This window comes from Mauremys reevesii, linkage group 22 (genome assembly GCF_016161935.1).
Source record: "Mauremys reevesii isolate NIE-2019 linkage group 22, ASM1616193v1, whole genome shotgun sequence".
NCBI lineage: Eukaryota > Metazoa > Chordata > Testudines > Geoemydidae > Mauremys > Mauremys reevesii.
Genome location: NC_052644.1, coordinates 7,931,518 through 7,954,398, shown reverse-complemented (window position 1 = coordinate 7,954,398; position 22,881 = coordinate 7,931,518). Strand labels below are relative to the sequence as shown.

General features: G+C 52.0%; 1 protein-coding gene across 2 annotated transcripts in view; it reads left to right on the top strand.

The window, feature by feature from the left end:
• Positions 1-7,885: 7,885 nt before the first annotated feature.
• LOC120388077 (deleted in malignant brain tumors 1 protein-like) overlaps positions 7,886-22,881 on the top strand; it is a 132,896-nt gene continuing 117,900 nt past the window's right edge. For both annotated transcript variants that reach the window (XM_039509639.1, XM_039509640.1), the window contains exons 1-2: positions 7,886-8,231; positions 20,894-20,920. In XM_039509639.1, coding sequence (XP_039365573.1) covers positions 8,117-8,231; positions 20,894-20,920 — 142 coding nt within the window. In that variant the 5' untranslated portion in view covers positions 7,886-8,116. The remainder of the gene's footprint in view (positions 8,232-20,893; positions 20,921-22,881) is intronic.

Genomic DNA, 22,881 nt, shown 5'->3' with positions numbered 1-22,881 from the left:
TCTGAGGTTTCCCCTGCCCCGCATCCCTGTCCTGCCTGGCTGTTGCCAAGGGAGCTCTGTGAGGTAACAGCCGCCTCATCATCTTTGCCCAATAGGCTGAGTTCCTGCCAAAGGCCTTTGTGAAGTCACTGCCACACCCACTTTTCCCTTGCAGGCCTGATGTCTGCCCCTGGCCAGCCCAGCTGGATGTTTGAGCTGCAGCCTGGATCACCCCATTTGCTCATTATTGATTCTGGGGACCAGCCAGGCCACCCAGTAAAACAGCAGAGTCTGTTCCGCACCCCACACTGAGCTTTTCATAGAGGCATCGGTTGTGAAACAATTCAGTCTCCTAATGTGCCCTCTATTTCACAGGCTATGAAATTTCACACACTTAGCACCATATTAAGCCCAATTGCTTGTAATTCACTAAAAGGCACCTTCCAGAATGACAGGCAGTTGTGACATGAGGAGCCCAGGAAACAGAGAATAAAACAATGGTTACAATACCATGAAATGGTCAACATTGGTCAATTTCAAGGCCAGAGGGTTTTTTAATTTAGTCGAAGTGAGCCCTGAATTTGGTGGGGACCTGGCTATTATGGAGGCCCTAGCAGGTTTGCACTCTCAGTTCTCCTGAATTGCCATTGAGAATTCAGGCTACCTGAGAAACTTTCCAGAATAAGCTACCAGGATTGGGGAGGGTGTAGGGGGGAGAATGAAGGAAACCAAACGAAGCCTGAGCTAGGATGGACAGCATTGATCCAAGCGGTGTTTGAACCCCTCCATCCCCACCTGCCTGCCTGCGGTGAAATGGACAGAGGGGCACTGATTTCTATTTGTGAACTTGCTAAAGACCATGGGCTTCAGCACAAGCCGTACAGCCCATACTCTGAACTCTTGGATAAACAGCAAAGTTGGCTTTTCAGAAACCTTTCCCCCCAGTGCTCTGCATCCACTTTGGATTGTGCCCAGCAGAGGCAACTCATTGCTTTATTATGTCATCATGTCCAAGAGAGTCTGCTTCCAGCTGGTGGCTGGCTCTTACCTATGCGCCTGTGTCAATGCCACTGTGCAGACGTGTACTGTATTCAGTCTGTCCGGCCACTCCAATGTCCTCGATCATTTCTTCTGCGATATTTGCCCACTCCAAGAAACCTCCTGCTCTTACCTTCGCATCAATAAGCTCATGCATTTCATCTTTGCAGCCATAGAAACAATAGGCACCATTTTCACCATCATCATCTCCTACATTTACATCATCTTTGCCATCCTGAGGATCCGCTCCATGGCAGGAAGGCACAAAGCCTTCTCCAGCTGCGCCTCCCACCTGACTGTCATTTCCTTCTTATATGGGACCCTGATCTTTACATATTTATGACCCTCGTTTGGCAGCTCAGTGGACTGAGAGAAAATGGTGGGCATGTTCAATACCCTTGTGATCCCCATGCTGAACCCCCTGATCTACAGCCCGAGGAACAAGGAAGTGAAGGATGCGCTGAGGACGACAATATACCAGAAAATTATTCCTCGCAGTATGTAAATATGGGGACTGGTTTTTCTGATCAGTACTGGAGTGCAGATGTGAGCTAGTTCTCACTCATTAAGTCATTATGCAGAAATTTCTATCATGTGATTTACAGGAGAAAACAATATGGAAATGGAACTTGAGCCAGATAATGAAGGAAGGTGCCATTTCCCTTGAAAAACAGCATCCAGTAACTGTTACAGCTTCTCCTTTATGCACTGATATGTGATTTCTGCAATATAGGCATCTCCCCCTGCTTGTTCCACTACCTTTTGAACTATATTGGTTAAGTTAGCAGATGATATAAATAGGAGATACTCAGACTGTAATTATTTCTGTTTGCCACTGCTATTATCTCAGTTCCCACAGCCCCCACCTAAAATCACTGTACAATTAAATAAAGGGAGGTGCACATGGAGACACTCTCCCCATGCAGTCAGTGCTGGCCCCAATGCCCCACGCACTAGGGGGTGCTGTGCTGCAGGGAGCGGGGCAGGGGCTCTTCCCCCTGACTAGGGTTGCCAGCTGTGGTTGAACGTATTCCTGGAGGTTTCATCACATGACATAAGCTTTAATTAAAGATTAACCTTTAATTCCTGGAGACTCCAGGACAGGCCCGGCGGGTTGGCTGCCTGAGCCCTGGCAGTGAGTGCTTACCCCAGGCAATAAGCAGGGCGAGAGGGGAAATGGGCACAGAGCGGGATAGGGAATTGCTCAGGCCCCCACAGCAGGCTAAGGCAGAGCAGGGCTGCAACCCAGACCCCTGAGTCCCAGCCCAGTGCCCTCTCACTGCACCACTCTCTGGGGTAACAGCCTACTGCTCCCACACAGGCTGTGCTGCCTCCACTGGCCGCAGCAGGGTCCCTGCACCTGTGCTGGGCAGCTGTGTGTGTGCCCATGGCCACAGTGTGTGGGCGCCTCGTCCATATGGCCCTGCCCTGGGGTTGGAGGGTCATAGGCACAAAGCACCCTCGTACGCCCAGTGGCGCAGGCTCCAGGGACTCTGAGCCCTGGCGGGTTTCTCTGTCCCCCTGCTTTGCAGGCCTCGTGCACCTGGAGGAGCTGATAACCTCAGGGACCCCATCCTCTGCCGCAGGGAGCAGCACACCCAACAGCAGCAGAGACCCCTGCTTAGGATCCTGGCAATGAGACTCCTGCTGGCGGAGCAGACGACGCTCTCTGAGAGCCGCCCCCAGGCTGGGCCATGGCAGGAGCAGGGGGATCCGGGCCCAGCCTGCAGCGTGAGATGGCTGGGGCTGCCCTCAGAGATCATCCCTGAGACTGCTGCCTTCCCCTAGCGCTAGACAAGGGCTGCCTGAGGGTCAGAGACAGCCACCCCTGAGGGTGTGTTGGGGCGATGATGGGCCTCAAGATGGGCTCACTCAGTGTGGGGGACTAATCCTGGTTGTGTCCCTGCCTCAGAGGGCTCTGGAGTGCAGGACTGTCTGTCCCCTCAGCCTTGGGCTTCCCTGCTACAATTCTACTTATGTCCTTCAATCCCGACTCATAGTCCTCTGCTATTCCAGCCCTGGGCTCCTGCCCATAGCTCTGGCGATGTCCCTCAATCCTGACCTACAACCTCCTTACTACACGAATGCTCTAGATTATTACCCTTACGCAAACAGACAGATGGCCACAGATTCTGCACTGATACCCAGACACACGGTCTATTGTCCATGTCCCAGCAGGCATCTCACTCCTGGCCACAGAGGGCACCCTTCCTTCAGTTGTATTTCCCCCTTTTCCTCTTGTGACGTTGCACTCCATGTGCTTTATCAAAACATGCTTATGAGTGTGAATATGATGTAACTGGAATATGTTTTATGCAAAAGGTCTCATGTAAGGTATCATTACAAAGCTTACGATCTACTCAGTGTGTCCACCCTATTTGTTTGCATGTATTATTTCTAGGTCTGGAGTTAGGAGAATAAGATATAAACTTGTATTACTGATGTAAACATATTAAGTGGAAGCCATTAAAGGTGCTTCAGAATCAATGACCTGTAAATGGCTCTGTTTACTTGCAAACCTTCCTGGGTACTTTGGGCCAGCCCTGGAAGAATGGAGGCTGGGGTCTCACAGGACATGTGACCATGTCACCTGATACTGGAATCCATCTGAAACCTGGTGCTTTTCCATTTAGAAGGAGGGGTGGGGACCCAGAGAGACAAAGGATTCCTGCCTTTGCCAAAGCTGTAAAAGGGGGTGGAGCAGGACAAGGGAGGTCCCAGTCACGAGAAAGCCCCTGTTTATGACCTAAGATGTCTGCTGGAACTAACAAGGACTGTACCATGGGAAAGGATTGGGCCCAGACTAGGAAGGAGTCTAGTCTGTGAAAGAAGCTTATTGGAACATCTCTGAGGGTGAGATATTACCTGTAATCAGTCTCTTAATGTATTAGGCTTAGACTTGCGTGTTTTTGATTTATTTAGCTTGGTGACTCACTTTGTTCTGTCTGTTATTACTTGAAACCACTTAAATCCTACTTTTTATACTTCATAAAATCACTTTTGTTTATTAATATACCCAGAGTAAGTGATTAATACCTGGGGAAGAAACAGCTGAAATTTAATAGTGAAAACTGCAAGGTCATGCATTTAGGGATTAATAACAAGAATTTTAGTTATAAATTGGGGACACATCAGCTGGAAGTAACAGGAGGAGAAGGACCTCGGAGTATTGGTTGATCACAGGATGACTATGAGCCGCCAATGTGATATGGCCGTTAAAAAAGCTAATGCAGTTTTAGGATGCATCAGGCGAGGTATTTCCAGAAAAGATAAGGAGGTGTTAGTGCCGTTACCCAAGGCACTGGTGAGACCTCATCTGGAATACTGTGCAGTTCTGGTTTCCCATGTTTAAGAAGAATGAATTCAGACTGGAACAGATTCAGAGACGGACTACTAGGATGATCCAAGGAATGGAAAACCTGTCTTATGAAAGGAGACTGAAAGAGCTTGGCTTGTTTAGCCTAACCAAAAGAAGGTTGACGGGGGATTTGATTGCTCTTTATAAATATATCTGAGGGATAAATATTAGGGAGAGAGAGGAATTATTTAAGCTTAGTACCAATGTGGACACAAGAACAAATGGATATAAACTGGACACTAGGAAGTTTAGACTTGAAATTAGACGAAGGTTTCTAACCATTAGAGAAGTGAAGTTCTGGAACAGCCTTCCAAGGGGAGTAGTGGGGGCAAAAGACATAACTGGCTTTAAGACTAAGCTTGATAAGTTTATGGAGGGGATGGTATGATGGGAAAGCCTAATTTTGGCAATTAATTTGGCAATTGATCTTTGATTATCAGCAGGTAAGTATGCCCAGTGGTCTGTGATGGGATGGGATCTGAGTTACTACAGAGAATTCTTTCCTGGGTGCTGGCTGGTGAGTCTTGCCCACATGCTCAGGGTTTAACTGATCGCCATATTTGGGGTCGGAAAGGAATTTTCCTCCAGGGCAGATTGGCAGAGGCCCTGGAGGTTTTTCGCCTTCCTCTGTAGCATGGGGCACGGGTCACTTGCTGGGGGATTCTCTGCAGCTTGAGGTCTTCAAACCACAATTTGAGTACTTCAATAGCTCAGACATAGGTTAGGGGTTTGTTACAGGAGTTGGTGGGTGAGATTCTGTGGCCTGCATTGTGCAGGAGGTCAGAGTAGATGATCATAATGGTTCCTTCTCACCTTAAAGTCTATGAGTCTATGAGCTGTGCATATTTTCTCTATCAATGTTATAGAGGGCAGACAATTTATGAGTTTACCCTGTATAAGCTTTATACAAAGTAAAACAAATGTATTTGGGGTTTAGATCCCATAGGGAACTGAGTATCTGGGTGCTGGAGACAGGAGTACCTGCTAAGTGGTTTTCAGTTAAAGCCTGCAGCTCTGGGGGACGTGGTTCAGACCTGGGTCTGTGTTTGCAGCAGGCTAGCGTGTCTGGCTCAACAAGGCAGGGTTCTGGAGTTCCAAGCTGGCAGGGAAAACGGGCTCAGAGGTAGACTCAGCACATCAAGTGACAGTCCCAAGGGGGTCTCTGTGACCCAACCCATCACACTCACAAGGAAGGGCTCAGCCAAGGGATCTGGGCCAGACATGCACCCTATAGACCCAGAGCCAGGAACAATGAGGAGACTCAGCCTGCTGGCTTGGGAGCAGGTGGGGCCCTGTGGCTGGGCTGAGGTAGAGCAGACTGGTGACTGCCAGAGGGGGCTGGGCCAGGTTGTAACCTGCTCCCTGCCTCCCCCTCCCCCCACCGGCAGCCAGGCTCCTGGTGGTGGTAAATCCCCCAGTGCTGGGGGAGCCGCTCTGGTGCATCACTCCCCCTCCCTGTGACACTGAACCGGGATTGTTTGGCTGGGCCAGCCCCTCACTGAGGGCCTTTTCTCCTCCTCTGTGCCAGGCCCAGTGACCCCGGCCACAGATGTTCAGTCCCCCACAGAGGAACCTCTCTCCCGCCCCTGCTCTAACCATCCTCACCCCCTGGCTCTGATCCCTCAGCTGTGCTGGAGACTTTCGCAGATGGGAGCTCGGCACTGGTGGGGAGAGGAGGGCACTGTTCACCGTCTCCAGGGGGCGCCCCACGGCTCTATCCAAAGGCAGGGCAGGTTCTCACTGGGCCCCAGCCCGGCCTCGTGCACCCAGCGCTGTGCCAGTGACCCTGCTACACACTGAGCCCTGGTTTCCATGGAGCTGCCCATGGGCCTGTCCCTGTGCTGTGACAGTTCGTGCAGACTCAGGGGATGAGGGTGAGGGGTTCACACGGCTCCCCCCAGCCTCAGGGCAACTGACCATTTACCAGCCTCCTGGCTCCCCGCCATTGTGCTGCCCATCCCCCAGCCCACTCCCATCCCTGGACGATCTCGGTAGCTCTGTGTCATCTGCACCGGTCTCCCCCTCCCCTGCTCACCCTGCTCCCAGTAGGGGAATAAATGTGTGAAACACCCACCTCAGGGCAGGCCCAGCCCCGTATCTCCCTGCTGCCAGGGGGAGAGTCACCACTGGGGGATCCTCTTTGGCTCTGTCCACACTAGGTCAGTAGCAGCGGTTGGAGGCTGGGCAGCTAAAATGTTAACTAGCCTGGCTGTAAACCCTCGTGCAGGCCAAGCGGAACCCTTTAAATGTGTGTGAGCTGGGCGTGGCCAGGCCCGGGGGCAGCACACGGGGTGCAGGGTGAGTTGTCAGAGCGCTGCCTGCACCAGGCTTTGGAATGGGCTGGGTGGGGTGTCAGAGCGAACACCTCTGAACGGCCGCACGCCCTGGCAGCCGCACGCCTCAGCTACACAGACGGGCACCGGCTCCATTCAGACAGGGGGTAAAGCTCATATTAGCCTTTGTCCCCAGGGGAACAGTCTCAGTTCTAGTCACCTTTGTCAGCTGCTCCATGTGCAGGGGCGAGACCATATCAGCAGTGAGGACCTGGGTAGCCCAACCCAGAACCTGCCTCCATCAGCACTTGGTTCAGTTTCGGCGGCTCTCTTGGGACCGGAGACCAATGAATTACGAAGCATCTTTACCAACGAAAGCTGCTAGGCAGACAGTGATCACATAGGTAACAAACACTTCCCTGTTCCACTGAGATCGCCAAGGATGGGCATAGACCAAACATCCACCCCAAGCGCCTTCAGGAGCTAGCCAGAGACTGAGCCGCAATCTGCAATCCTTTCGGGATTTGCCAAGATGATAACATGGGAACGTGGCTTGGGCATAAGCTCAGGTGTGACTGGACCTGCTCTAGGTACACGGGGGTATCCCCACGGGGTGAGGCCAGTGCAGTGATGCCCCTTTCCTGGGCAGACAAGGGCTGTGTCTACACCACAAACCCAGCAGTGGCACAGCTCAGCTGGTGTCACGATACAGACGTTACAGCAGTGGAAGGGGCTTTGCCGGCGCCATAGTTAATCCACTCCTCCAAGTGGTGGTAGCCAGGCCAATGGGAGAATTCTTTGTTCCACCTTCTGGTGTCTACACCAGGGCTTAGATCGTCTTAATCATGTCTCCAGGGGGTCTGAATTTTTCACCCCCCTGAGCAATGTAGCTGGGTCGACCTAAGCTTTAGGTGTAGATCAAGCCTCAGCCTCATTCAACTGGAGTAAGGGCGTCCACACGGCCCTCAGCATCACTTTAACTGCATGGGCTGATCCTCAAACCCACAGTCAAACCCATGCGCCTGTCCCGTGTGCACCAGGCCTCCATGGACCAGTTCTGCTGACTCCCTGTGAACCAGCTCCAGGAACAGCTCCTCCGCTCCATGTGTCTCAGAACCAGCTGTGCCAAGAGGAGTTTGTTTACTCAGCATGTTCCGGGAACACGTATTTCACAATCCAGTGATATCAATAAAGCCACAGCACAGGGCATGAGGGTCACTTCTTCTCTGTGGACTGAGCCGCACACACCCACTGGATCACTGCAGGGGGCGCAGAGGGAGGAGTCTCTGCAGTGAGAGGCCTGTCACACTCCCTTACCCCTTGGGTCCCTGCCCTCTTGGGTGCCTGCCCCATCTCCCCAGCCTCCCAGCCTTTGACCATCACACCGAGCTCAGCCTGCCATTCTCACAAGGACAATAATCTGCCCTAACCCCTGGCCACGCTGCCCCACAAGGACTCTGCTTTGAACATGGGGTTTCCCAGGTGCCTCCTGCTCCCAGCTGGGCACCCCCTTGGCAGGAGCTCGGCTGCCTGCGCTGGAGCTGGGAACACAAGGATCCCCATCCTCCTGGCCTGGCTTTGGGGTGAGTGGCCTTTTCCCTTTGCTCTGGCTTTGAATAGCCCTGGGGGCAACCTGTGATTCTCCAGCCCCACCCCTCAGACACGGCATGGCTGTGTCCTGGGAGAACAGGACTCCTGGGGTCTATTCCTGCCTTGGGAAGGGGAGTGGAGTCTAGTGGTTAGAGTGGGGGGTGGTGGTACCAGGATCTATCTAGCTCAGGGGTCGGCAACCTTTCAGAAGCGGTGTGCCGAGTCTTCATTTATTCACTCTAATTTAAGGTTTTGTGTGCCAGTCATACATTTTAGCATTTTCAGAAGGTCTCGTTCTATAAGTCTATAATATATAACTAAACTATTGTTGTATGTAAAGTAAATAAGGTTTTTAAAATGTTTAAGAAGCTTCATTTAAAATTAAATTAAAATGCAGAGCCCCCCCGGACCAGTGGCCAGGCCCCGGGCAGTGTGAGTGCCACTGAAAATCAGCGCGTGTGCCGACTTCGGTTGCCTACCCCTGGTCTAGCTGCACGTTCAATTTTACAATACAATTAATTTAACTTTTGTTAAGTGTTAAAAGAGTAAAAAGAAACCGGCATGTCTCTGACTCCTGGAGGTGTTTCCCAGCCGCCCTCAGCTGGTCTCCTTAGGAACATGGGACACAGGGCTGGAAGGGCGTGTTATAGAATCCCAGTCACACCTTATCAAGCGCCATCTTCACATGAGTTAGTGCGTTCTCTCCTCACCCATTCGGAGGCTGTTCCGGAACCTTCTTCTCATTTGCAGCCTAAGGTGTCTCCTGGCCAGTTTATCTGCACTTTTTCTTGGGCCAACACTGTCCTTTAGCTTCAGTAGCTCTTCTCCCTCCCCGGCGTTCCCCCAAAGGATTCATACTGAGCAACCAGATCCCTGCTCAGCCTTTGCTGTGCCAGATAAACCAGCCAAGCTCTTCCAGGCTCCTCTCATACGACCAGCCTCCATCCCTCACCCACCCTAGCAGCCCTTCTCTGCACCTGGTCCCATCTCAATCCATCTGTCCTGCACGTGGGTGACCAGAACTGCACACAAGATTCCCTGAATTACCTAACTCCTGTCCTGCTCTTACTGTGTTTGTTCAGTGTTTGAGACTCTATTTCTTAACTATTACTATTAAATATACTAAATATTAACTATTATTTATTATGCAAACACAAGAATTCATGTTATGGCAACACTGTATGCCGAGCTCAGGGCCCTGTGGTGCTGGGCTCTGCACTGGTAGGGTTTGACCTTATTGATATAATCTGGGACCATATAGAACATGGTTGCAACCAAGGTCCTGTAGTGGCACCAAATCTTATGTAGATGGGGTCATATAAGGTGTCTAAGACCAGGTTATGGGTTGCTGGTTATGATTATGTTGTCTGTATGCATATATCATTTTGTAGTTGAAGTTATGAGTATTGGCTCTGTATTGTCTGTATTTCAATTTTGTGCTGTGCTTCTGGGTGACACCCTAGACAAGTTGGTGTTAGCCCTGCCTAGCCTGCTTGATGGCCCATTAAGGACCATCAGCTATACAATTGACCCATTGAGAGAAGGCAGATATGCCTTGTGAATCAGCAAAGTATGCAGGGACTGGCCCATGTGACTCCAGACTCCATTTTGATGTAATTTTCCACAGTAAGAACAAAGAGGTTCTTACACCTGGAAAAGACTATAAAAGGCTGATGCCTCATCTCCATCTTGTCTTCAGTCCTGCTTCTTACCTCTGGAGGGACTTTGCTACAAATGGAAGCTCTGAATAAAGGACTGAATGACCCATCCCAGCGGGGCATGTACTCCAGAGACTTGATTTGAACCTGCAGTTTACTCCATCACTGCTACAAGTCTGAACTAAGAACTTTCCCATTGCTGTATGTAATTGATTCCATTTAACCAATTCTAGCTCTCATCTATATCTTTTTCCTTTTATGAATAAACCTTTAAATTTTAGATTCTAAAGGATCGGCGACAGCGTAATTTGTGGCTAAGATCTGATTTGTATATTGACCTGGGTATGGGGCTTGATTCTTTGGGATCGAGAGAAACTTTTTCCTTTATGGGGGGGTTGGCTTTCACAACCATTCATCCCCAGGACGAGTGGGACTGGTGGTGATACTGGGAAACTGGAGTGTCTAAGGGAATTGCTTGTGTGACTTGTGGTTAGCCAGTGGGGTGAGACCAAAGTCCTCTTTGTCTGGCTGGTTTGGTTTGCCTTAGAGGTGGAAAAACCCCAGCCTTGGGCTGTAACTGCCCTGTTTTAAGCGATTTGTCCTGAACTGGCACTCTCAGTTGGGTCCCACCAGAACAGCATCGTCACATCAGGCGACAGGCACTCTCTGCCCCCAAGAGCTCAGTTTAAATGGAGAGGATAGAGAGGGGCAATAGGAACACAGAGAGGGGATGTGATAGCAGCTGTTGGGAATGGAGCCCGGGTCTCATCACCCCCAGCCCGGTGCCCCTCAGCACTGTGCTTGGTGCTGTACAACACACAACCAGAGACAGCCACTGGGCTCACAGTCAGCCATGAAATGTGCTGTCTTCAGACACAGCCCATCTCAGACTCAGGCCAACACTGACAGAGCTTGGAGGACAAAGACAAGTTATTATTACAAATCTCAGCTCCCTCTCAGCATCCATCAGCATTTCCAGAGGGCCAGCAATCCACTTTGTAAGTCCAAACAGAGAGATGATGGCTTTGTCACTAGACACTAAAAGAAGAGCTCATCACTGAGAAAGTTTGCAGATGAGATAGTTGGGGGAGTGTAAATAATGAAGAGGACAGGTGGAGAAATCTGATGCTTGGTAAACTGGGTGCAAGGAAACAATATGCATTTTAATACAACAACATGCAAATGTATAAATCTAGGCACCAAGAACATGGGGGTCTCTGGCCTGTGCTATACAGGACTCAGACTAGATGATCACAGTGGTCCCTTTTGACCTAGAAATCTATGAATTTGTAAAACCCCCGAGTCAGACTGAAACTTTCTATCATCCTATCAGGCTGGGTGTGCGGGGCTGGAGCAGGTTTGTGGAGCCCCTGGAATCTCACAAAAGCTGCAGAAACACTTTGCATTCAAAGTTTCTCCCTTGAGCTGAGAGCAGCACTGCTGGGCTCCCGAGTCTGGTGAAGAATTCATTCACTAGAACGAACGTATTACATTGATTCATTGTGTACTTATTAGCCTCAGTGAAATCCAAACCGATTATCAGCTCACCCACGATACTGGCTTCTTGCTCGAACTCCAGTGCTCCTATTTTCAAAGCCAATTTCCCTCATCTTTGGAAGGACGCACTACCCCCAGCCAGGGGCCATGTCTACACTGCGCACAGAGCCAGCTGGGGGGTGTGAATTGCAGAGTGCACCAAAAAACTGCATTCGGACTAATCTGTGTGAAGGCTGCTGGTGCGAACTGAAGGTTCCTAATTTGAGTTAATACCCTGTGAAAGAGGACTAGGGTAACTATGGTAACAACCCCCCCGTACACTGGGTGGGCAGGGGGAGTTCACATGTTGTAACTGCCCCCCATACACACACACACACACAGTCGGGATGTCACGCACTGTAACTGTCCCCTCCTGCTACACACACACACACACACACCGAGGAGAGCGCTAGGCCTGGCCAGACCTGGGGGCAGTAGGGTGTGTCATGCTTCTGTCCCAGGTGTGGTCTGGTCACTAGAGGAGGTTTTGGAATTAATTGATAAACTTAACAGTAACAAATCACCGGATACCAGATGGCATTCACCCAAGAGTTCTGAAAGAACTCAAATTTGAAATTGTGGAACTATTAACTATGGTTTGTAACCTGTCCTTTAAAATCGGCTTCTGTACCCAGTGACTGGAAGATAGCTAATGTAACGCCAATATTTAAAAACGGCTCTAGAGGTGATCCCGGCAATTAAAAACTAGTAAGTCTAATGTCAGTTCCGGGAAAATTAGTTGAAACAATAGTAAAAAATAAATTTGTCAGACACATAGAAGAACATAACTTGTTGGGCAAAAGTCAACATGGTTTCTGTAAAGGGAAATCCTGTCTTACTAATCTATTAGAGTTCTTTGAAGGGATCAACAAACATGTGGACAAGGGGGATCCAGTGGACATAGTGTACTTAGATTTCCAGAAAGCCTTTGACAAGATCCTTCACCAAAGGCTCTTACGTAAATTAAGTTGTCATGGGATAAGAGGAAAGATCCTTTCATGGACTGAGAACTGGTTAAAAGACAGGGAACAAAGGGTAGGAATAAATGGTAAATTTTCAGAATGGAGATGGGTAACTAATGGTGTTCCCCAAGGGTCAGTCCTAGGACCAATCCTATTCAACTTATTCATAAATGATCTGGAGAAAGGAGTAAACACTGAGGTGGAGAAAGGGGTAAACACTGAGGTGGCAAGGTTTGCAGGTGAAACTAAACTGCTAAAGAAGTTAAGACCAAAGCAGACTGTGAAGAACTTCAAAAAGATCTCACAAAACTAAGTGATTGGGCAACAAAATGGCAAATGAAATTTAATGTGGATAAATGTAAAGTAATGGGGTTGTTCTGGAATCCTTGAGTCGTCTTCTTATTCTGCATCTGCTGTCTGTCGGGTTTGCTCTGTGGATGGTTTCTGGTGAACTCCCCCATGTCGATCTTGGTCACTGCAATCCGGGCGCTGAATTCTTTTCCTTGATGACAGCTGGAGCCGTCCATCATTTTTCTTCATTCAAGTTGAGGTGAACACGGTCACCAGGTTCCAGATCCAGCAGGTCTCAGACAGAGTCATGGCTCTTGTAAATTTGTCTGTTGTGTAGGGGCCAGCTGCCCTCACTGGCACTGGGTGGGTTGTTTAGCTGCCCTTGCACCATGCCAGGAGAGAGGGGAGGGGTCAAGGAGCAGTTGGGACCCTGGGACTGAGAGGGCCTCTAGCCAATCAGAGAACTCCGGACTAGGGCCAATGGATAGTAGCCAGTGCCCCAAGTCAGTCTGATTGACCAGGCAGCTGGGCCAATCAGGGAGCCCGGCTCAGGTCCGGTCTGTGCTCGTTGGCTTTCCTGCAGCTCCACCAGATGCCTGAGCATGTCCGTTTGCTCCCCCATTAGCCTCAGCATTGCATCCTGCCTCTTCTCATCGCACTCACTTAGTGCTTTCCTGGACTCTGCCACTGAATGCCTCCATGCATTCAGCTCTGCCCTATCAGTGCGGGAGGACTGCATGAGCTCGGAAAACATGTCATCACGAGTGCATTCTTTTTGCCTTCTAGTCTGCGATAACCTCAGGGACGGAGATGATAGGGGGAGCATAGAAACATTTGCACCTGCAGGGGGATAAAAAGGGAGAATAACATTTAAGATGATACATTTCTGAGTACAAAAGGGAGACTCTTTCACAGTGAATCAAGCAATTCACAGCAGACAGCACATGTGTTTTAGGTACAAGGTCGCATTTTGCCTTATATATTGAGCGCCTGCCGCTATGATGACACATCACACACTGCTGGGCAATAGAATTCGGTTTCCAGGCAGCCATGGTAAGCCAAAGGGTACACGGGTTTGGCTTCTAATGCCTTGATAACGTGGGAATATTTTCAAACTGCAGCACCCTCCTTTCCCATAGCAAGCAATGCCAGTTGGGTTTGCCATTTAAAAGGAGGGGCTGCAGTTTTTGGATGGATGTGCAGCACCCACCTCCCCCCACATGGCTATTTGGGATGATCTCTTCACCCCTTCCTCTTCCACATGGCTATTCTCAGGGATGATCCCTTTTAGCCAATTGCAAACAGCCCAACATGAATGGGGTCCTTTTACTGTTCCCTTACAAAAATTCTCCCATTTCAACCAGGTGACCATGAATGATATCACTCTCCTGAAGCTAACACAGAAAGTTATACACTGAATGTTATTTGAATGCAACCAAAACCCAGGACCATTCACTGCCATGCTTTGTGCTGCAATGATTCCAGACTACTTGCTACTGGCTTGTTGTGGTAAAGTGTCCTACCACAGAGGACGAAATCAGGCAGCCCTCCCCAGAAACCTTCTGCAAAGGCTTTCAAAGTACCTCCAGGAGAGCTTCATGGAGATGTCCCTGGAGGATTCCTGCTTCATCCCCAGACACATTAACAAACTTTTCCAGTAGCTGTACTGGCCACAAATGCATCCCAAGTCTTCAGGGCAAATCAAACATTAAACACCATTGCTTTTAAACCCTGTACCCGCCTTGGGAGGGTATTGGCTCCAGGATGATGAAAAGATCCTGGCTGCCAGGGAGAATGGATTCACAGCTTGCCTGCGGCACATTCTCCTCCTCCTCCTCTTCCTCATCCACAAAATCCTCCTCCGTGTTGCATGAAACTCCCCTCTTGCAGGTGTCCACAGACACTGGTGCAGTAATGGTAGGGTCCCCCCCTAGAATGCCAAGCAACTGATCATAGAAGCGGCATGTATGGGGCTCTGGCCCAGAGCGACCATTTGCCTCCTTTGTCTTGTGGTAGGCTTGCCTGAGCTCCTTGACTTTCATGCGGCACTGCTGTGTGTCCCTGTTGTAGCCTCTGTTCATCATGCTCTGTGTGATTTTGACATATATACTAGCATTTCTTCTTTATGATCGGAGTTCTGCGTGCACAGATTCTTCTCCCCATACAGCAATCAGATCCAAAGTCTATCGCGTTCGCTCCATGCTGGAGCTCATTTGCGATTCTGGGGGGACTGCATGGTCACCTGCAGGGCCGCCCAGAGGATTCAGGGGGCCTGGGGCAAAGCAATTTTGGGTTCATTTAAGTTAGAACATAAGAACAGCCATACTGGGTCAGACCAAAGGTCCATCCAGCCCAGTATCCTGTCCACCTCAAACCCTGCTTTGCCTCCAGCATTTATAATAGTGTTAAATATATTAAAAAGTGTTTTTAATTTATAAGGGGGGGGAGGGTCGCACTCAGAGGTTTGCTATGTGAAAGGGGTCACCAGTATAAAAGTTTGAGAACCACTGAATTAACCCCTCTGAAGCCTCAGGGAATGCAGGGGAGGGGGGTCTCCCTTCGTAGGGTTGGGAAGGATATTGCTCTTCTCATGTGATCCCTCCCCCAGTGGCTAATTTTAAATGAAGCTCCCCTCCCCTGACATGAATCTCCCTGTGGCACTGAAATTAAATATAGACTATAATTTGGCATGTGAGAAGTGAAAGGGATGGGAGCCCTAATGGAAAAGCGAACAGCTTGGCTCTTCTGCAAGCCTCAAACTGCTGAACGAGCTTTAGGGTAGGGAAGGCTGTGCCTCCCAAACAGCCTGGCCCTGCCCCCTATCCAACCCCACCCACTTCCTGCCCCCCTGACTGCCCCCCCCTCAGAATCCCCGACTCATCCTGCTCCTTGTCCCCTCACCGTCCCCCAGAGACACCCCCAACCACCACCCTGGGACCCCACCCCTTCTCCCTGTCCCCTGACTGCCCCGACCCCCTCGCCTAGTCCTGACAAACACCCATGATCCAACCCCCCGATCCCTGTCCCCTGACCGCCCCCACAACCTCTGCCACCCTCCCTATGCCCTGACCGTCCCCGGGACTCCCTGCCCCTTAGCCAACCCTCCCAGCCCTGTCCCCTTTTCCCCGGCTCCCCCCGCACCTGGAGCCTTAGCGCATCCAGGAGCGTCCCTCGACAGCTGCAGCGTGCCTCCGGCAGGGCCTGAACTTCTCCCCGCTCAGAGCCGTGTGGTCGGGGGCAGGGCTGCAAGCTCCAGGCTGAGCTCAGCTCCCTCCGCTCAGCCTGGAGCAGGGGCGGCTCCAGGCCCCAGCACGCCAAGCGTGTGCTTGGGGCGGCAAGCTGCGGGGGGCACTTTGCCAGTGCCGTGGGGGCGGCAGGCAGGGTGCCTTTGGCGGCTTGCCTGCGGGAGATCCGCTGGTCCCGCGGCTTCTGGACCTCCCGCAGGCACGGCTGCAGGAGGTCCGCCAAAGCCACGGGACCAGCGGACCTCCTGCAGGCAAGCCGCCGAACGCAGGCTGCCTGCCGTGCTTGGGGCAGCAAAATGCCTAGAGCCGTCCCTGGCCTGGAGCTTGCAGCCCTGCCCCCTGACCACGCGACTCTGAGCGGGGTGGAGCTCAGGGGTCCCGCCGGAGCCACACTGAAGCTGTCCGGGATGCTGCTGGATGGGCTGAGGTTCCAGGAGAGGGGCGGAGGCGGGGTCGGGTGGGGCCGGGGAGGGAGCCTCAGCCATTCTCGTGGGGGCCCCTGCGGAGCCCGGGGCCTGGGGCAAATTGCCCCACTTGCACTCCCCGCTGGGCGGCCCTGGTCACCTGTGCTGCTGAGCTCGCCATGCTGACCAAACAGGAAATGAAATTCAAGAGTTCCCGGGGCTTTTCCTGTGTACATGGCTAGTGCATTGGAGTTGAAAGTGGTGTCCAGAGCGGTCACATTGGAGCACTCTGGGATAGCTCCAGGAGGCCAATAATGTCGATTTGTGTGCGCAGTATCCCAAATTCAACTCAGCAAGGTCAATTTTAGCACTGCTCCCCTTGCTGGGGAGGAGTACAGAAGTCAATTTTAAGAACCCTTTAGGTCGACGGAATGGGATTGCTTGTGTAGACACATTCATTATAAAATCAACTTAACGTGGCTAAGTTCGACCTAACTCTGTAGTGTAGACCAGGACTAAGACTACAGCTACACTAGAGAGTTTACAGCGGTGGAGCTGCAGCGATGCTGCTGTAAGCTCTCTAATGCAACCACTCTGAGCTGATGGGAGAGCTCTCCAGTCGGCTTAACTACTCCAGCCCCGTGAGTGGCAGTAGCTATGTCGGGAGGGGGGGCGGGGGGGGAGTTTCTTCCACCCACATAGCACTGTCCATACCGGTGCTTAGGTCGGTGTAACTTACATTGCTCAGGTGGGGGAGTGGCTTTTTCAGACGCTGAGTGACAAGCTATACAGCAGTTATAAGCTAGTTTCATGTTTTTCAAGTTGCTCCTGTCTTTGGTTCTGTTTGACTAATTCAGACTGGTTTGCTATTTGAATAGCTGTGGCTAGAGTTAAATCTCTCTTCAGTTGTAGCTGCTGTGAAAGGATTTTATCTGTTAACCCAGTAACCAGCTTGTCTGTGATATTTTCAAACTTTGTATTCCCAAAATCACAGTTTTCAGCCTATCTATGCGGAGCTCTTATAAAACATTCAAAATTCTCCCCTGGTTCTTGAGTTCTCTGGTGAAAACAAGCTCTCCCATAAGCCGCATTTCTCTGAGATATAAAGTATGCAGAGCCTTTTCATAGTCACCTTTGTGACTGTCTTCAGTAACGTGAAAGGATTTAAAGATATGCTCTGCTAGCTTCCCATAGCCGACATTAAAGAAGATACCTGCGTCTCTCCAGTGTGTATGTGCAGCTTGGCCAGGAGCGGTACCAGGGTTTCTGGTGCCCTAGGCAGAATTCGGGGGGGGACGGGGACGGGCATTTTGCACGCTCCCCACGGGGCGCGCGGGAGCTTCCGGTTCTGCTCTTGTTGCACCGCCAAAGAAGGACCCTCCGCCGAAATGCCGCAGGTGACAGCGGCAGTCATTGCCAAAATGTCAGTGGTAGCTCAATTGCCTGCCGCTGTTTTCCGCGGCACGTCGGTGGAGGGTCCTTCTTCGGCGACGCGACGGGAGTAGAACCCGAAGCTCCCGCGCGCCCCGTGGGGAGTATGCAAAATGCTGCCCCCCCCGCCCCAAATCCTGGCGCCCTAGGCGATTGCCTAGGGTTGCCTAATGGAAGCACCGGCCCTGAGCTTAGCAGCAATGTGAAATCTTGTTTCCAGTGTGTCCATGGTGAAGTTTGTGAAAGCTGAAGTTCTCTGGGGCACTGAAGAGTGGCCTGGTGATGAGATCCTGCAACCTTTGTAGCTTTGTTCCCTCTGTTTCTGTTTTTAGTTTACTCCAGACACCGTCGTGTTCTTCTGTACTAGACATCGACTGGTCACAGAGCTTGCTTTTACAAATCATGATCCTTTAAAGCTCTGCCAGGCATGGTTGAGGTTAGCTTTAAAAAAAGGTATTTTACACACATCACCACCCAGTGGCTGAGCAGTATAATACAGTTTAGCACTCCATTACTCAGCATGTGGGGCTGTCACACTCCAGGTCGGGGGGAAGCCAGGCCTGAGGGGGCCAGGGTGTGGGGGTGCTTCGGAGGTGCAGGCAGTGTGAAAGCAGGTGGCTGAGTTTGGAAGGGCTGGTGCAGTGTCACTGGTTCTGACGTCGCTCACCAGGTCTTGTCTTTTGCCGGCTACTTAGGGCTCTTCTGCACTGGAAACATTACAGTGGCACGGTGGCAGCTCTGCAGCTGCAGCACTTCTGTGTAGATGCAACCGATGCCGGCAGGAGGGGCAGGAGGGTCAATCCACCTCCCTGATAGGCAGTAGATAGGTCACTGAAATACAACATGCAGCAGAGTCTTTTCTCTCAGTGCATCAAGAGATGGCAAGGGTGAGCTTGTTACCCAGGGTTTTTTAAACCATCTTTTGGTAACTTTTACTCTGTGCGAGGAGGTGTCAGGAAATAAATCAGAGGAGACACGGACGTCCGACCGATAGATGACGAGCACAAACAGGACAACACAAGAGCGCTTTCACTTAAAGCTAAACTTTACTTAGTCTTAAGCATTTACACGCGTCCGCAACAAGATTAGTAAAACATCCCCAACCGTTGATAATTACCAAAGCTGAGTGTGGCTTTTGAGGGACACAGCGGCAGGCTTCCGGTGGCCAAATCTTCCATCTGCCTGCCGGTGGGGACCGCAAGATGTATCCAGAGGGCAAGTTTAAAAAGATCCCCCAAACAAGTCCAACTATTTTAAGCTTTTTTCCCCCCTTATTTATACATTAGTAATAGAATGACATGTCCCTCAAAGAAACCTTGTTAAGTGAGCAGTTTTAATGATCAAGTGTGATGAAGTGGGGCTGTTCTTAATGTTTCCTCTGAATACTGTGTGGGTGCCTCAGTTCTGGCCAACACTCTGTCTCCGTGGCAACTAATGGCCCAGGCCCTTCCGCCCTACAAGGGGATGCTAAAGGTGTGGGAGAACAAAGGACTCAGGTGACCTCCCGGCCCGGGAAAGAGACAAAGGCCAGAAAGGAGGGGCTGGCTGGGGACAAGGAGTGAGGGCAGACGTGGGGGTCTGCCTTGCTGGGCCCCAGAATGGACCCGGCTGAGGGGTCCCGTCCTCTGTACCTACAAGCTCTGTTTTAGACCATGTTCCTGTCATCTAATAAACCTCTGTTTTACTGGCTGGCTAAGAGTCACGTCTGACTGCGAAGCGAAGTGCGGGTGCAGGACCCTCTGGCTTCCCCAGGACCCTGCCTAGTTATGAAAACCAAACACCCCAATAAAGGAAAAAGGTTTGCTCGATCCCAAAGACTCAATCCCAAGACTCACTGTGGGAAGCACACAGAGGGGCATATGCTGAATGCTCCAAGGAGAGACCCAGGAGGTGAAGCCGTGTGAGCTTCTTGCCCTGAAGACAGTCTGCTCCAAGGGAGAGGAGGCTCCCCAAAGTCCTGACTGGCTCTGTGGGGAGCAGTTCCAGAGCATCGCCCGGGGACTCTCTGACATCAAGCAAGAGGTTCCTTCTGATTATTGATTAACCAGGTGTGGGTTTTTTCAGGGTTTGCAGCCTTGAGACCCCAATAGACATTCCTTGGGCACATCCTACTTTTTTAAAATACATGTATCAGCACTTCAACACAATTCTTATTAGGACGGACATGGGGTCAAGCTGCCTGTAGACGAGTGGACTCACCCCTGCGGCACCTCCTGCTGGTGTCTTCCAGGAATTAGCTCGATTCAGCTCTGGAGCGCCCTCTGCAGGCCGGTGATCCACCTGTCCTCTGGCCCCCGTATCCCGCCCTGGACCCGGTGCCCTCTTACATGGGGTGCTGCCCCCTGGCAGTAACCCCTTTCTCTCAGGGTCTCCCCTCCCCAGGGAACCCCCACCCTCTATCCCCACCTTGCCTCAGTATATGGCTACTGCCAGTCATTGTCTAGCCCCACGCCCTGGGGCAGACTGCAGTGTCAGCCTACTCATCACTGGCAAGGAGGGTTTGGACCTGTTGCCCTGGCCTACCCCTGGGCTGCCCTCTGCAACCCCCAGTACCTGTTAGCCTTCTGCTAGGCCACAGCCTGGGGCTTTCCAGGCTGGAGCTCCCCAGCTCCTCTGCCTCTCCCCAGCCCTGCTCCACTCAGGTACCTTCTGTCCAGCTCCCTGCAGCCAGGCCCATCTCTCTCTATAGCTAGAGAGAGACTGTTTGCTCCTGGCTTCCCTGGCCTTCTTATAAGGCCCCGTTGCTCAGTTTGGGGCATTGCCTCAGCTGCAGCCACTTCCCCCAATCAGTGCAGCCTAAAAGCAGCTTTTTCCAGCCACAGCCCCCTCCCAGGGCTGTTTTTACCCCTTCAGGGCAGGAGTGGGGGGTCCACCCCGCTACACTGCCCTTTTTGAGGCACCCAAAACTCCACCCCGCCACCCCCGCTTTGGTCAAGCTGAGACTGCTGAATGGCCAATTTACAGCTTGCTTGTAACAATAAGCCATAGTGGTTTCAGGCACTTTACTGGTTTGCCTAAATCTCCTAAAGCTCACTCAGGCCACTGCTTACATCAGCCAGTGTCTGGAGATCCCCAAGGTGACCAGCCATGGAGACAGAGACTTACCTCATCTCTTTGCTTTCTTTCAGCTTCCATGACAGGATTCCCCATGGCAGGTAAATACAAACATAGGCAGAGGGTGCGGGGTCTGTCCGTATGTGTGGGGTGCATGCTGCAGTGTGCAGCTATCTCATAAATTGGGACGAGGAAGGGCAGAGTTAAAGTTATTTAATCTAGTCATTCGAGTGTAGGACTGGACACCTGGGTTCAAATCCTGCTTTCACCAGACTCACCCCATGGGTCTCATCCCATCACTTTCTCAGTCTCCCCACCAGTGAATTGTTAACAAAGCAGTCTGTGTGGCAGAGTGAGCAGAGCACAGGGCATCCTGGCTGTTGGGTACCTGTGGAAATGCCCCAGCCATTCAGCATCTCAAGGGCTCATCCTTACCCAGTAAGGACGATTGAAATTTGGGCTCTGGATGAGCCACATCAGTCTGGGGTAACCCCAGATTTACCCTGGGGTATGATCTGCCCCAACAGCTATTTTTGCCTTTAGTTATTGTTAGAGCTGTTTCAGTTCAGCTCTGGCTGTGGCTGGTGAGTGGCCCCACCCCTGCACAGGGCAAATGGAGATGCTGTGTACTGACACTGGGGCGCCGTGACGCTAGCTGGGGCCTGTGAGAGGTGGGAGTGGGGTACCAGGAGCTGGGCTGCCGAGGTGCCGTCACCACAGGAGGGTGCTCAGTTCAGCACGGGGCTGGCCCTGTCTGTCTGGACGCTGTGGAATATAGAGGAGCCGAGTCAGCCCCAGTCAGGGCCAGTGGAGGCTTTTGGGGGAGCAGAACTACAGCCCTGTGAGGCTGCTGCTGTTGGCTCTGGCCAGGCAGGGTCATTGCGGTGCAGACGGGGAGGGAGCCCAGGCAGGGGCAAAGGGCAGTTCAGTCTCCTGACCAGTTTTTCCCATTTGCCCCTCGGCTGGGAGCCGCTCAGACTGAGGGCTGGCCTGGCCTGCACACACCTGTCCTGTCATGGAGGGGAATTAACCCCAGCAGCTCATTTCACATTTTGGGCATCAGAGAACTGCAATGGCTGCGACTTCCACTCACTACCAGCTTGGACCCAGGGCCCCTGACGTGAAAGCCCAGTGCCTGTTCCCCCCACACCAGCCACTGCTCCTGCCTGAGCTGGGAGAAGCCCCAGGTCTCCTTCCCCCAATATACTGTGTCAGCTTGTCCCCTTTGCACAGACTGTACTGGAGCCAGCGTCCCCTGGAGGGAAAGACCCTGTGTCCCATTCTCTATCCCACGAGTCAGCCATTCCCCCCTGCCTGGGGCTGGATCAGAGCTGGTGACCTCCAGAGACGAACCCCCCAGTGTCCTATTCTCAGCCCCCTGAGCCAGCCAGTCTGCCACACTGGGACTGAATGGGAGCCAGAGTAAACAATAGGGGAAAAGCCCCATATCCCTTTCCTCTAGCCCCCTGCAGCGCCTCCTGCTCGTCGTCTCTGGGAATTAGCTCTTCGACCCAGGAGCGCCCTCTGCAGGCCGGCGATCTGCTTGCCATTGGCCCCCATGTCCCTCGCAGGACCCCAGTGCCCTTGTCTTGGGTGCTGCCCCCTGGCAGTACCCCACTACCTCTGGGTTTCCCCACCCACTAGCCCCACTTCACCTCAGTTTTGGCTATTGCCCAGTCTCCATCTGGCCCCCATTCACTGGGGCAGACTGCAGTATCAGTCACTTATCACAGGCGAAGGGGTTTGGACTGGCTGCCTTCACCCACCCTCAGGCTGCCCCTCTGCAAGCCCAATACCTAGGAGGGCCTAGAACTAGGCCCTGCAGCCTGGGGAGTTGCTGGCCTAGGGCTTCCCAGCTCCTAAGGCCTTTCCCCAGCCCTGCCTCACGCTAGGTCCCCTAGGTGAGTTCCCAGCAGCCACTCACAGAGAGAGACTGCTGCTTCTGGCTTCCCTGGCCTCCTTATAAGGCCCAGTTGCTTAGTTTGAGGCATGGCCCCAGCTGCAGCCACTTTCCCCAATCAGCCAGGGTTTTACCTTGCCCAGCCCCAGCCCTCTGCAGGGC